This window comes from Brassica rapa, chromosome A04 (genome assembly GCF_000309985.2).
Source record: "Brassica rapa cultivar Chiifu-401-42 chromosome A04, CAAS_Brap_v3.01, whole genome shotgun sequence".
NCBI classification, from domain to species: domain Eukaryota; kingdom Viridiplantae; phylum Streptophyta; class Magnoliopsida; order Brassicales; family Brassicaceae; genus Brassica; species Brassica rapa.
The window spans coordinates 8685713-8698438 of record NC_024798.2 but is presented as its reverse complement, the minus strand read 5'-3'; the positions used below and the strand labels follow the sequence as shown (position 1 = coordinate 8698438).

At 31.9% G+C, this 12726-nt stretch overlaps 2 protein-coding genes across 4 annotated transcripts; both read left to right on the top strand.

Moving 5' to 3' along the window:
- The first annotated feature begins 331 nt into the window (after positions 1-331).
- Positions 332-1491, top strand: LOC103863782 (ribulose bisphosphate carboxylase small chain, chloroplastic). 3 transcript variants are annotated; one of them, XM_033290349.1, is made up of 3 exons: positions 332-699; positions 864-998; positions 1094-1491. In XM_033290349.1, the coding sequence occupies exons 1-3, from the start codon at positions 529-531 to the stop codon at positions 1331-1333; spliced, it is 546 nt and encodes a 181-aa protein (XP_033146240.1). In that variant the 5' UTR covers positions 332-528; the 3' UTR covers positions 1334-1491. The 3 variants fall into 3 exon arrangements, with proteins under 3 accessions (XP_033146240.1, XP_033146242.1, XP_033146241.1); XM_033290351.1 differs by having other exon boundaries at positions 454-699; positions 864-991; XM_033290350.1 differs by having other exon boundaries at positions 454-699; positions 1115-1491.
- A 7487-nt stretch (positions 1492-8978) lies between these two features.
- On the top strand, positions 8979-11699 carry LOC103863781 (zinc transporter 5). The gene is made up of 9 exons (XM_009141537.3): positions 8979-9149; positions 9418-9610; positions 9705-9790; positions 10064-10148; positions 10487-10565; positions 10665-10804; positions 10879-10965; positions 11031-11143; positions 11225-11699. Exons 1-9 carry the CDS (start codon positions 9100-9102, stop codon positions 11472-11474), a joined length of 1083 nt encoding a protein of 360 aa, XP_009139785.1. The 5' UTR covers positions 8979-9099; the 3' UTR covers positions 11475-11699.
- Positions 11700-12726: the final 1027 nt, after the last annotated feature.

The window sequence follows — 12726 nt, the reverse complement described above, 5'->3', positions numbered from 1 at the left end:
TTTTTTTTTAAATTTAAGAAACCCAAAAGTGTTTTTACCGATAATCATGCTCTTAGTTCTTAGCGTTTTTAGTTAAAAGTTAAAAGACAGATTTTTATATTCCGTTAAAAATCCTTCATTAAGCCTGCAGTAATTTTCTTTTTTGTGTGCAACTACAAGTGGTAGCAAATTAATGTAACTTTCTTTCACGGCGTTGATTGTTGGGCCGATTATGTACCACACGATCTCATCCTTATGGGCTCTACGAAAAGTTGACCCACGAAAATAAGGAAGGAGCCTAAAGCATCGGCTCAAGTGGAGACCAGACCAGTAACCATACGTTTTCATAATACGATAAGATAAGATAACGTTTCTGTCACGTGGCATTTTCATTGTGGTCAAGTATCGAGATAAGGGTATCAACACCGTTCATAATCCTGTGGCTGTTAACGACGATATCATGAAATATCCATAAGGGTTCTCACTCTATATAGATGACCAAAGCAATAGACTAACAGTAAGAGTTAAGAGAAGGAAGAAGAAGTAGTCATGGCTTACTCTATGCTCTCCTCCGCCGCTGTTGTTACCTCCCCGGCTCAAGCCACCATGGTCGCTCCATTCACCGGCTTGAAGTCTTCCTCTGCATTCCCAGTCACCCGCAAGGCCAACAACGACATTACCTCCATCGTTAGCAACGGAGGAAGAGTTAGCTGCATGAAGGTAAATGTCACTAGAGAGTCTAGAGCTAGGCTTGTCTTTTATTACACGCAACTGGTAGATTCGAACAGAATCCTATTCAAAAGTGATACCTAGAACCGTTAAAAGGTCTAAACAGTATATACAAAAGTGAACTAATATTCATTAATTGGAAATACGATTTGTAGGTGTGGCCACCAGTTGGAAAGAAGAAGTTTGAGACCCTCTCTTACCTTCCTGACCTTACCGAAGTTGAATTGGGTAAGGAAGTTGACTACCTTCTCCGCAACAAGTGGATTCCTTGTGTTGAATTCGAGTTGGAGGTAATAAAAATAGAACTTTTGTTTTCTTGGATCTAAACATCTTTTATCACATAATCTTAATCCTGATTTTGATTGGAATTCTCATGCGTGTGTAGCACGGATTTGTTTACCGTGAGCACGGAAGCACCCCCGGATACTACGATGGACGTTACTGGACAATGTGGAAGCTTCCCTTGTTCGGATGCACCGACTCTGCTCAAGTGTTGAAGGAAGTCCAAGAGTGCAAAACGGAGTACCCTAACGCCTTCATCAGGATCATCGGATTCGACAACAACCGTCAAGTCCAGTGCATCAGTTTCATCGCCTACAAGCCACCAAGCTTCACCGGTGCTTAATTCGCTTTCATATAATAATATCTTCTCATTTCATTTCCAATAAGTCTGTTTCTTTTTTTCTCTTTGGATTTCTGTTACGAGACTTTCTATATCGGATTGTAAAATGTCTGATTTTATGAACATGTAATTTCTATATTGTTTCTTCTTCGTGGTTACTACTTTCAGATGGCTATTAGGTTTTCAATTTATTGGGATAAGAAAACAGTCAGAATAATAACTTTACAAAACTGGTTAGATAAGGTTAGTGGTAATATTTTTTTAGAATAGGAAACATTACTACCTACGGAAAAAAATTCATACGAAGTTAATTAGTTCATCAAAGATTCAAATAACAAGCACAGTTATAAAAGAAACAAGCATTGTATCATTTCATCGTCACATTGACATAGATTTCAAGCATACAGTAGTAGTCATCATTTGATATTTGATGTTTCACACTCATCATATGCAGTTTCTGAGATCGTATACATACTATTGGTGCATTATAATTGCAAATAAGGTATATGTATATATAGACCTCTATTCTTATTTTTATTATAATTGTTTTGAAAAGTTAACTAAATTTCCACTTATCAAAGTGATTTCCTAGAAAAACATATGCATGTAAATCTCACTCACACGCGTAGTTAATCCCTGGACAGAAAGGATGACACACTTGAAATCTATGATAGACACGTTTGTGGACGCACCACACCTAAGATAGGCATATGATGATAAGAGTGGAGATTTCCTTCTCTAAATTCTTTTATTTCGTTAGAAAAAAAAATCTATCATTTTCGAAATAAGACCGTTAAGGCAGGCAATGGAGTTTAAATAGGAAAAAGACTGCAAAACAAAGCTCTACATAATTAAATTAGAAACATATAGTCTCACCACGACATGCATCATCTTTTGTTTACAAACAAACTTATGAGCCTTGACATATCGGAGCCCCTTGATACTCACAATTTATCAAACCATACTATTTGAATTTATCATATAGTATTGATTTGAAAATTCAATTTTCTTAATCTAACATGATATATCAAGCGCTTTCTCTCTAGGTGAGCTCTTTGGTTCTTTAACACACAACATCATATAATTCTTCATTTAATTATATGTTTAAAGAGAAGTTGTAGACTAGGACTGAATGTTCTTTTTCCAGATCACATTTGGTATATTACATCGGTTGGAAATAAGCTGAATGTCAATATTTCAATTATCTTATTCAAATGCAAAAGAAGATGAAACTTCAAAGATGATACTTATGTAGCAAACTTATGTTGTTGTTGAACCATATCATAAACAAAAAAATGAAAAAAATTCCATGTTTTTATGAATAATTTGTAAATTTGAATAACTATTTTTTTCAAGAAATTAGAAGTAACAGTTAAACACTAAAGGACGGAAACATACGTGTAAGAAGAAAAAGAAAAAAAAAAACTAATTAGTACATATGAAGACAAAAATACATAATATATAGAGAATATCATAGCCCATGACACTAGGGGTGGGCACAAGCCAAGTACTTGATATTTTCGGTATACTTAGTACTCGGCTTGGTTTGTACGAGTATTAAAATTTTAGACTTATATTTGGTTTGTTAAAAACGAATACTTATAGTTTCAAGTACTTGCGAAAAATTGATGAACTTGATAGTTACTTGCCTTGTTTTATTACTTGTTATTTGTAAATTATTTACAAATTATTTGATAATTATTGGTAAATTATTTGATAATTAGTTGAAATTTAAAAGTAAATAAATTTCTTATATATAAATAATATGTCTTTGTTTTTATTTTGTCATTGTTTTTCCTGTTTTTTTAATCATTCGTAAATAGATTAAATTTAAAAAAATTCCAAAATTCTTGCATAAATATATCATTTATGTTTGATTCACTTATAAAAATTGATATATAAACGAGTTGTTTTACTATAATTTAGGAAAATGTAGCTTTGTTCAACTAAAAATGAATAATAAACTAAATAATTAATTTTATTTTATAATTTTGTATTTGTATGTATTCGCAAGTAGTTTAAATAGACTACTTGATACACATCTTGGTCAAAACAAGTATTCGACTTTAAAGATCAAGTACCAACCAACCAAGTAGTGAACATAGGCAAGTAACAAGTAATTGTATCCACTCATAAAATACATAAATATTACTCCCTCTGTTTTTAAAAGATGCATATTCTAGACTTTTCACATATATTAAAAAAACTCATTAAATATGGGGTGTTTTTCAAAACCAACCCATATTTTCAAGTCAAATCCAAAACTAACCCTTTTTTTTTTGTTCATACTATTCATCAATAAAATTTCCATACTATCCTTATGTTTTTGAATTATTCACAAAATTGCCATTTTTATTTATTTTTTATTAATTTCGAAATTAACAAAAAACCAAATACACCCTAACCATTTCTTCTTATTTACAAAAATGCCATCATCATCAATTTTTCCAACCACCATGAACCACCATTTTTGAGCTCTAAAGCTCTAGAATTCAATTTTCAACCACTTTTTTTCTCATTCTAACCCAAAAAACTTCATTTCCTCTCATTTCCTCTACATTTCCATCTAAAAAAACTCTCATAACTATCATTTTCATAATCACAAACTTCATATTTTCGAGTTTCTTCATTAGTGAATCGTTAAAGATGCTTCTTTTTGCTCATATTTGGAGTTTGGACGGTTGAAAAGGTTGGAAACGAGCTTTACACATGAAAAATGTAACTATTTACATGGTTTTCGTTCTTTTTTCAGATCTGTGTCGCGACGGTAGACTGTTTTGTATGTCTACGCCTCCGTGGAGACTTACGATGCAGTCTATTTGTCAATGCACGGGTTAGTTTTGCAATTGACCAGACAAATTTTTTTTCTAACGCAGACTTCCCCAGTAGTCTCCGTCTTTACCTTTGACAACAAAAATAAAACTTTCGGTAGACTTACTAAGACGTCTACCTAAAAGAGGTTAGTTTTTCATTTGACCGAACTTTTGACTTTTCAAAATAGACTTCAACGGAACTCTACAGAATGTAGACTGCCACCGAAGTCTATAAAAGGTCAGTTTTGCATTTGACCAAAACTTTGACTTCGTGGAATATGTTAGTTTTGTGTTTGACCAAAAAGTTTAAAAAGCAATCAAAAATTTATTAAATTGTAAACTTCATATGCAGTCTTCTTATCTTAAAAAAAAATGTAGACTGCGTATAAAGTCTACTTTTTTATTTTGGTCAAATGCAAAACCAACCCGTCGGATTTGAGAGTAGACTTCACAAGAAGTCTACACACCCGTAGACGTTCATTTCAATCTACTGATTTGAAGTCAAACTTGGTCAATTGCAAAACTAACCTCTTTCAAAAAAATTCAAACATGTAGACTACATATGAAGTCTAGTTCTGAAAGTCAAATCTTGGATGAATTCTGGTCAATTACAAAAAGTAACCTTTTTAAATTGTAGACCGAAAAGAAAGTCTACATGTACAAAATCACAACTTTTATTCAACTATAGAAAGCAACCCGTAAAATGGTCAATTGCAAAAACCAACCCAAAGAGTAGACCTATTTGACAGTCTACGTCTGTAAACTGAAAAGAACGTCTACATCTTTAGAGACTGAATATTAAGTTTGCATAGAAAAATCTATAAAAATGTGAATTTGTGTATTATTCATTAATTTTTTTCTAGATTTTTTGTTTGACAGTGTGTGTTAGTTAATCCTAATGGGTTTGAGTGATTTTGAAAAGAATTTTTTTATAATTATGAAGGTATAATTCATTTGATTTGACAATGTTGTTAGCTAATAATTGTAGACGTATTTGTAAGTCTTTGTTTATAGTTTTGCTAGTAAGGCTGAGCTTGTTTCAAAGCTGAAGTGGGTGACTGTGGAATATAAATTTACATTCTCAGCATATAAGACAACGAAAACTCTGTATGTTGCTAAGTGTTGTGTTCAAGGATGTGGTTGAAAACTTAGAGCGAGTGTGAAGCATGGGCCAAAGACATTTTAGATGGCAAAATATTCGAAAAGGATGAAGAATCGGAAAGGTTAAAGAATGTTCATTATGCATGATGGCTGTACACATGGTAAACTTTTTGAAATGACACAAGAAAATTATGATCTGGACAACAAAATTGAGAAGATGGTGCTAACCTATTTCTTACCAAACATCATTTAAAACAAATGACTCCGAATAGGAAAATACTCCTCTTATGCCTGTCACGAATAATCGACAAGTACGGAACTTGATCGAGTTATCTAAGACACACTTTGTACGCCTTTGTGTATCAAGCATGCGCCAAATACACTAAATTTTTTGGATTGACTATATGTTAGATAATAAGTGTAGACGTTTTTGTAAATCTACAAATGTGGACTGCAGTTGAAGTCTACGTCATAAATTCTATTAAAAGTGTATTTGTGTATTATTCATCATATTTTTTCATGATTTAATTATTTTACAGTGTATGTTAGTAAAATTTTAATGGTCTTGGATGAATTTCACAATTTAATGTGTTATAATTATACATTTGATACTTATTGCAAATTGTTTTGATTAGTGTTATTCTTGAAAACTTTTGGGAAAATTTTGTATAGATTTTCTTCGTCTCACATGTGTGTTAGTTATTATTTTAGCTTATGGTGGTTTTACTTGTTTGGTTGGTTAGATCTTGTGAAAAAATTGATATCTAACAAAAAATTAATAATATCATACAAGTGAAAACAACTAAAAATGAATACAATGTTTATAGATTATGCATTAAAAAATTATTTAAAAATTAATATTTTATTATGAAAGTTATTACAGAGCAATATATTAAAAAGTATTCTTGAGTATGTTTGATTTTTCATAATCTTGATGCTTCAAATAAAGTCTTGGAAAAAATACCTGCAAAATAAGATGGAGTCATGAGAAAAACATAAGATAAAAAATAAAATCATATTTTAGTAGACTTTTTATTAAGTCTACGTAAAGTTATTGTTTAATAGACTTTAGTTGAAGTCTACACTAATGGAAAATTTTCATATCTAAAAGTGTGCATTTAGAAAATTTGAAAATACTTTGTTCTGGAAAATATTTCAAAAATGGTTTTTTGTCATCCTTGTAACAAAGCAAAAAGATAATGTATGAATCTATAAATTTAGTTCATTATAAACACAAAATATCTTATAATGAATATATGGAAAGCTTACATTTTTGGGAAGATGATTTGAAAACATTGGAAGAGAATACCTGCAAAATAAAATAAAATTATGAAAAATAAGATAAAAACTAAAATCATATTTGAGTAAACTTCTAATGAAATATGCTTAAAAGTCAAGGGTAGTAGACTTCATTTGAAGTCTACCAGCCGTATGTTTTAAGTAGATTTCAAATGAAGTCTACTCTATAAAAAAAAATAGATCTGAAAAATAAATACATTAAAAATATGAAATAAGTTTAAATCTAAAATACTTTTAAAATATGATTTAATAGACAAAATAGTTATAAATTAAAGACATATTAATATGAATTTTAATATGTAACTTTATTTGAATATAAATACTAGAACATATATTTTAAATCTATAGATGTAAACCTTATATTTCTAGGAGGAGAAGAGAACAACTATGGAAGAAAATACCTGCAAAATAAGATAAAATTATTAAAAAACATAGAAAAAAAAATTAAAGTCATATTTTTGTAGTCTGCTTAAACTTTGTGGTTTAGTAAACTTCATATGAAGTCTGCAAGCTTTAATAAACTTCTTTAGAAGTCTACACTGTCTAATAATTTTCAGATCTGAAAAAATTTATATATTTTGAAATGTGAAAATAATTTTAAATCTGAAAATACTTTACATAATAGAATTTATAAGGTAAACTAGTAGCAAATTAATGTAGAGAGCTTGATCTATAAATTTATTTGAATATAAACATGTAAACACATATTTAAAATCTATTAATCTAAAACTTACATTTTTAGAGGAGATGATGAAATCCATGAGTGATAATACCTACCAAAAAAGATAATATTGTGAGAAATAAACATAAAAATACACATTTAAAATCTATAGATCTAAAACTTACATTTTTCAAAGGAGAAGTTGAAAACCATGAATCATAATATCTAAAATGACAAGATAATATTGTGAGAAAGACTTGAGAAAATTTTAGAGAGAAAGAAGATAATGAGAGAGATTTAGAAACAATTGAGAGAATTTTAGAGAGAAGAGAGAAAGTTTTAGAGAGAAAGGAGAGAGTTTTAAAAACTTGTGTAGCCACTTTAGAGAGAGATTGTATAAATTTTGTTTATATAGGGAGACAAAAATGTAACTAGGTTAAAATTTACGATACTGTAGACTTCGTTTGAAGTCTACTAAAATTAAAATTTTGGAGTAGATCTTACCTTAACATAGTAGACCTTTTTGGAAGTCTACTATAATAATTTAATTATTATTGTTTATTCTTTATTATTTTAATAATTTTAATATATGATTTATTAAATTTATTTTTTTATTTTTTAATAGTTATAGTATATGATTTCACTTTTTTATTCGTAAGGAACTTAACTTAGTTTAAATATAATGATTTTTTGTAAAACAAATTGAAAAATATAGACTGAAAAAGACGTCTTCAGATAAATAGACTTTATTGTAGGTCTACGAAACCCTAAACCACAAATCTCAAACCCTAAATGTTTTGCTTGATAATCAAAAAGTCTCATTTATACAAAATATAAACTACTAAACATTAATATGCAGATTTAAGTTAATAAAACAAAAAAAAACAAAATCTAAAATCTAACCCTTTGAAATCAACTACTAAAAGACATAACATGTTAGAACCTTTTGTTTGTAAACTATGAACATAGTCTAACACATGATAACCAAATTAGTATATATTCTTCAAAATTGTTCGATTATATGAAATTTTAATTTATTTACTTCATATTATCCATTATATTGATGATTAGTTAAAAATATCACAATAATTTTTTTTATACATTTTTAAAATTAAATTATTAGATCAAATTAGAGTGTAGACTACAAAACAAGTATATAAAGTAGACTTCGTAGGAAGTCTATATATATGTAGACTTCTTTTATTACGTGTAGACTTTCAAAGGATAGAAACGTAAAATACATTTCTTTTTTTGTTTGGTCATAAGGGTTAAATAGTATTTTCACTACTCCTTTAGGTTGGTCTTGCATTTGACTGAAAGTGGGGTATACTTTTACATTTGACTTGAATATTTGGGTTGGTTTTAGCAAATGTCCCTATTTTCATTCTATTATAAAATGTAAATAGAATAAAACTAGAAAAAAATTATTTCAAATTCGAATAAAAAATTAATGGATTTGGAAAAGCTATTTAGCCTACAGCTAATCCACAAGAACCTCAGCACCTTTCTCCCATGAACAATCCTTCAATAAAAACCGGTTCGACAATCGACATCATAAAAACCCCCGGTTTCCTTCAATCCTTCACCGTCTTCCAAACCATAATACGCTCCGGTTTGATACAATCTTATTTGGTTTCAATTTATATAAAACCGAAAACCAGCAAAAAAAAAAACAAATTGAAATCTAGTTGTTTCGGCCACTTTTAAAAGGGCTTTATGAAGGCCCAATAGCAAATTATATCCTCTCTCTCTCTATCGCGATAGATCATTGCTCGACGGAGAAGACGGGGCTTCTTCTTCGATCACAAGTTACAGCGTCTCTTTAGATTCTGAGATCGAGCTCTTAGTAGACGGGTTGTTGATTTAACAGCATACTAACTCGTAAGTACCGCGTGATGATGTCGCCGAAGCAAATCTCCGACGATCGAGGATCTTCACATTTCCGGTATCTTCGATTTCATTCTCTCTGTTTGATTGTGTAGAAGACGAACTTAACGGAATTAAATTCATATAGTGATTAAATGTGAAGTGTAGCTAAGGTTGAATCAGTGATTAAGATCGAATCTTGTGAATATATAGAGAAGCTCCCTTTGAAAAGAAGTTCAAGATTGAACGTTTGGAAGAATGAATTTGAGCATTCTTGTTTAGAATTTTTTTATTTATTTCTTTGTAATTCATACTCATAGTCATGTGTTTTCCCTCTTTATGTGCAGGCATACCCCATTCCAGATAATCCATGTCACTGGGAACTTCTTTAGGATATGGTCAGTCTATTCTATGTACCGCTACTTGAATCAGACTGGAGCGCCTGTTGTTCTCTTTCTCTTCTGCTGCCTGCTGCCCTCATCCTTCATCTTCTTGATCCTTCAGAAACCGTGGAAAGGAAGGGCCCTCTCCAATCAGCAGGTTTCGATTAACTTGTGAAATGGGAGAGTTTAGACTAAACTATTCTCTTTCTCTTCTTGCTACTAATATCTGAGGCGTATTTTGTTTCTTTCAGATCGTACCTTCTCTTATCAATGGAGTCATCACAGCTCTGTACTTCGTCTTGTGGGGAAAGGGTCTTAAGTCTTGTGGACCGCTTAGGTATTCTAGAGTAATTTAGCATCCACACTACTTTCAGTTCTCTAATTTTGTTATAGGTTATCTTAGGAACTATCATAGATTTTGGCTGCTGAAATGTTGGGAAGTTGAAATGTCCCTCTGAGAAAGATTGTCATACTTAAACAGTTGGATTGTATCCTTTCTTTCAGAAATCTGCCAATATAAGCTTCATCATCTGTCATTTGATATATAAAAAAATTATCTTCATTGAAAATGTGATTCTCCTTGCTAATTCACTTTGTATATTATTGGCAGAGCGATCTTGTCAGAGTACTCTGGTGCTGTTCTTGGAGTGCTTTCTGGAGTACTATATGGGCGGAGAGGCCACGTGTGGAAAAAGGTATTCAGAATTTAACAGCTGCCACAAATATAGCCCCTCTAGTCAGTGGAAACAGTTAACTAGCATGGTTGACATAGAATTTATCCGTAGTGTTATGTTTTTTATGCTTCAGTTCAATTGTGTCGCTGAATAACTATATAGCTTTGACATGTGCAATAGCTTTTACCAATTTATGATGTTTCTTCTGGCTTTTCCATGTACGTATATTGCTTGATATATACACTTAACGATTTGTAGTTGATTGCAAAATAGCAATTTAGTGTTTATATATCAACAGTTGATGTTTATATGTCAGACGACTAGGACCAAATTTGTCTCATATTTCGAAATCATGTCAGGTAGGTGGCCTTGTTGCAATGCTGGTTGCTCTTTTCTTCTTGTCTCAAGGATGGGCGACATCATCTCTCTCCCCATTTTATATCCTTTTACGCAAGTTCCTTCCCTTTTATGTACATACTCTCCATCTTGTTACATTTTTGACTGCCTGTTGGTTTGTTTAGCTTAACAAAAAATTACCATCGAAAGATAGTAGTGACACCAAAGAGGAAGAATTAGTAACAGAACAAGCACTAGGACTGATGGGAATGATGATACCCGTTGTTGCTGGAATCTTATCAGCATTAAGGCGAGTCATTGCAAGGCGTGTTTCTCTTAAGGTGCTTTTATCTCAAATTCTCTTCTTTCCTTCCACCCAGTGCCTTTGCGCATAACCAATTGTATTCTTTTACAGAACCAGCAAAAGAAACGACTACATGCGATAACCATTACTTCTGCAACCTGTTTTCTGTTTCCTTTGGCCATGTGGGACCTTGTCACAGTAAGTGGTACTACTTGTTTTGCAGTGGAGTTTTCTTGTTTGGTTTACTAACATCTTTACTTCAGGGATCGTCTTCTGGCAAAGCTGTGGAGTTGCCATTTTCTGCGTGGGCTTTCCTTGCCACCATTGTTTTCGGGATCATTTTAATATTCTATGTTGACAATATCGCAGAAGAGAGGTTTCCTTAAAAGCTTTGCCTCTTCTACTAGCCTTTGTACTCACGCAAACAGAAGTCTTTATATGTTTGTTTGTTTTGTAGATTGCATATGGTGTTTTCTTCCCCGAGGCATTTAATGGTAGCAGGAGCATGCATAATCGTCATGGAGATTGCTTACGAGATGGATTTTTCCCTTCCTGGTTTCATTGTCTGTTGCTTAGTGTTAGGGTTTGGAATATACGAAGCAACATCTCTAGAACGCAGCAAAAAGGACTCTTCGATTAAATCAGAAGATGGACCTAATGGAATCCTTGGTAACGACTTTGATACTTCTCCAGTTCTTCCGATATAGGCTAGTGCCGATGTTAATCTTTACCTGTTTTCCAGATCTCACCATACTAACGAGGTTACTTTTGAAATGTTCTTGTCCTTGACGATGTAAATCTTTGTCTGTTTTTTTTTTACTCTCAATTCTTGTATCTTTTTCATTTTATCTTTGTTTAGCGTATACAATTTTGTTTGGTTTGGAGTAGACAGAGATACACCTTGGATAATTAACATTCTGCTTCATTTTGACGAAAAAACTGGTTTGTAAAATTAAAATTTCATATACTGGTTTCACATTAAATTAAATTCAGTTGCAAATATATTTTAAAATTAGACTTGGTTATGGTTTTTTTTTGTTAAAATCAGCTTTATCCTAAAATTTTCTTGTACACAATTCACTTGCTAAAAATAATGACCAGCATAGTTATGAAGCAAAGCATTGATGAACAAAGAACACTTCACCTTTCAGTGAGTCTCTTTCCTCTCTCAATGCCCTTTTAGCTCACATTTTCGTTGTTGTGGTCCTACTTGTTATTACTACAGCTGTTACGTACGTACTGTCATGTTGGTGCCTTAATTTCAACTTTCTTTTTTAGTTTCACATGTCGACATTTTTCCTGTAAAGAAGTCATGGAGAGGTGATAGTAGTCTCTAGCAATTCTCTCAAGTTTCTTATCAATATTATCAGTATTTCTCTTGGTCATCACTGGGTTACTAATTCCGATATGTAAACCGTATCACAAGAAGGAGCAATGCAACAACAATAAGAAGTCAAAGATGAGTGGGTTGTGCAACTAGAGTCTGTGTGTGCGCTTGTGTTCGGTTATACACAAGTGCGAAAATAGCGTGAGAGTGAAGGCAATAACATAGTGAGTGAGAACAAAAACAGAGCGTGTTCAAGAGAGGGACACCACAGAGAAAGTAGAACGGAGGGGTCAAGCCAAAGAAGAGTGTCAACAAAAAGTCTGCAAAGAAGAGTGTCACCTCTCCATGATCATGAGTGATCTAATTTCTAGATAACCCTGTCACTCATTCTTACACTTTACACTTCTATATACAGTACTAGTTACTACTAGCTAGATTAGGGTAAAGACTTATGACCTAGCCCATTAATCTAATTGCCACTAAATGGGCCAGGTAACATCTTGTTCCTCCGTTTCTTGCGCTTCAAGCTTCTTCTTCTTCTTCTCACAGATTCTTCTTTATTCTTTGTAGGTTCTTCTCTACTACTTTTCTTTGTTTTCTTCTTTTGTAGATTTTAATCAAAGATTCAATTC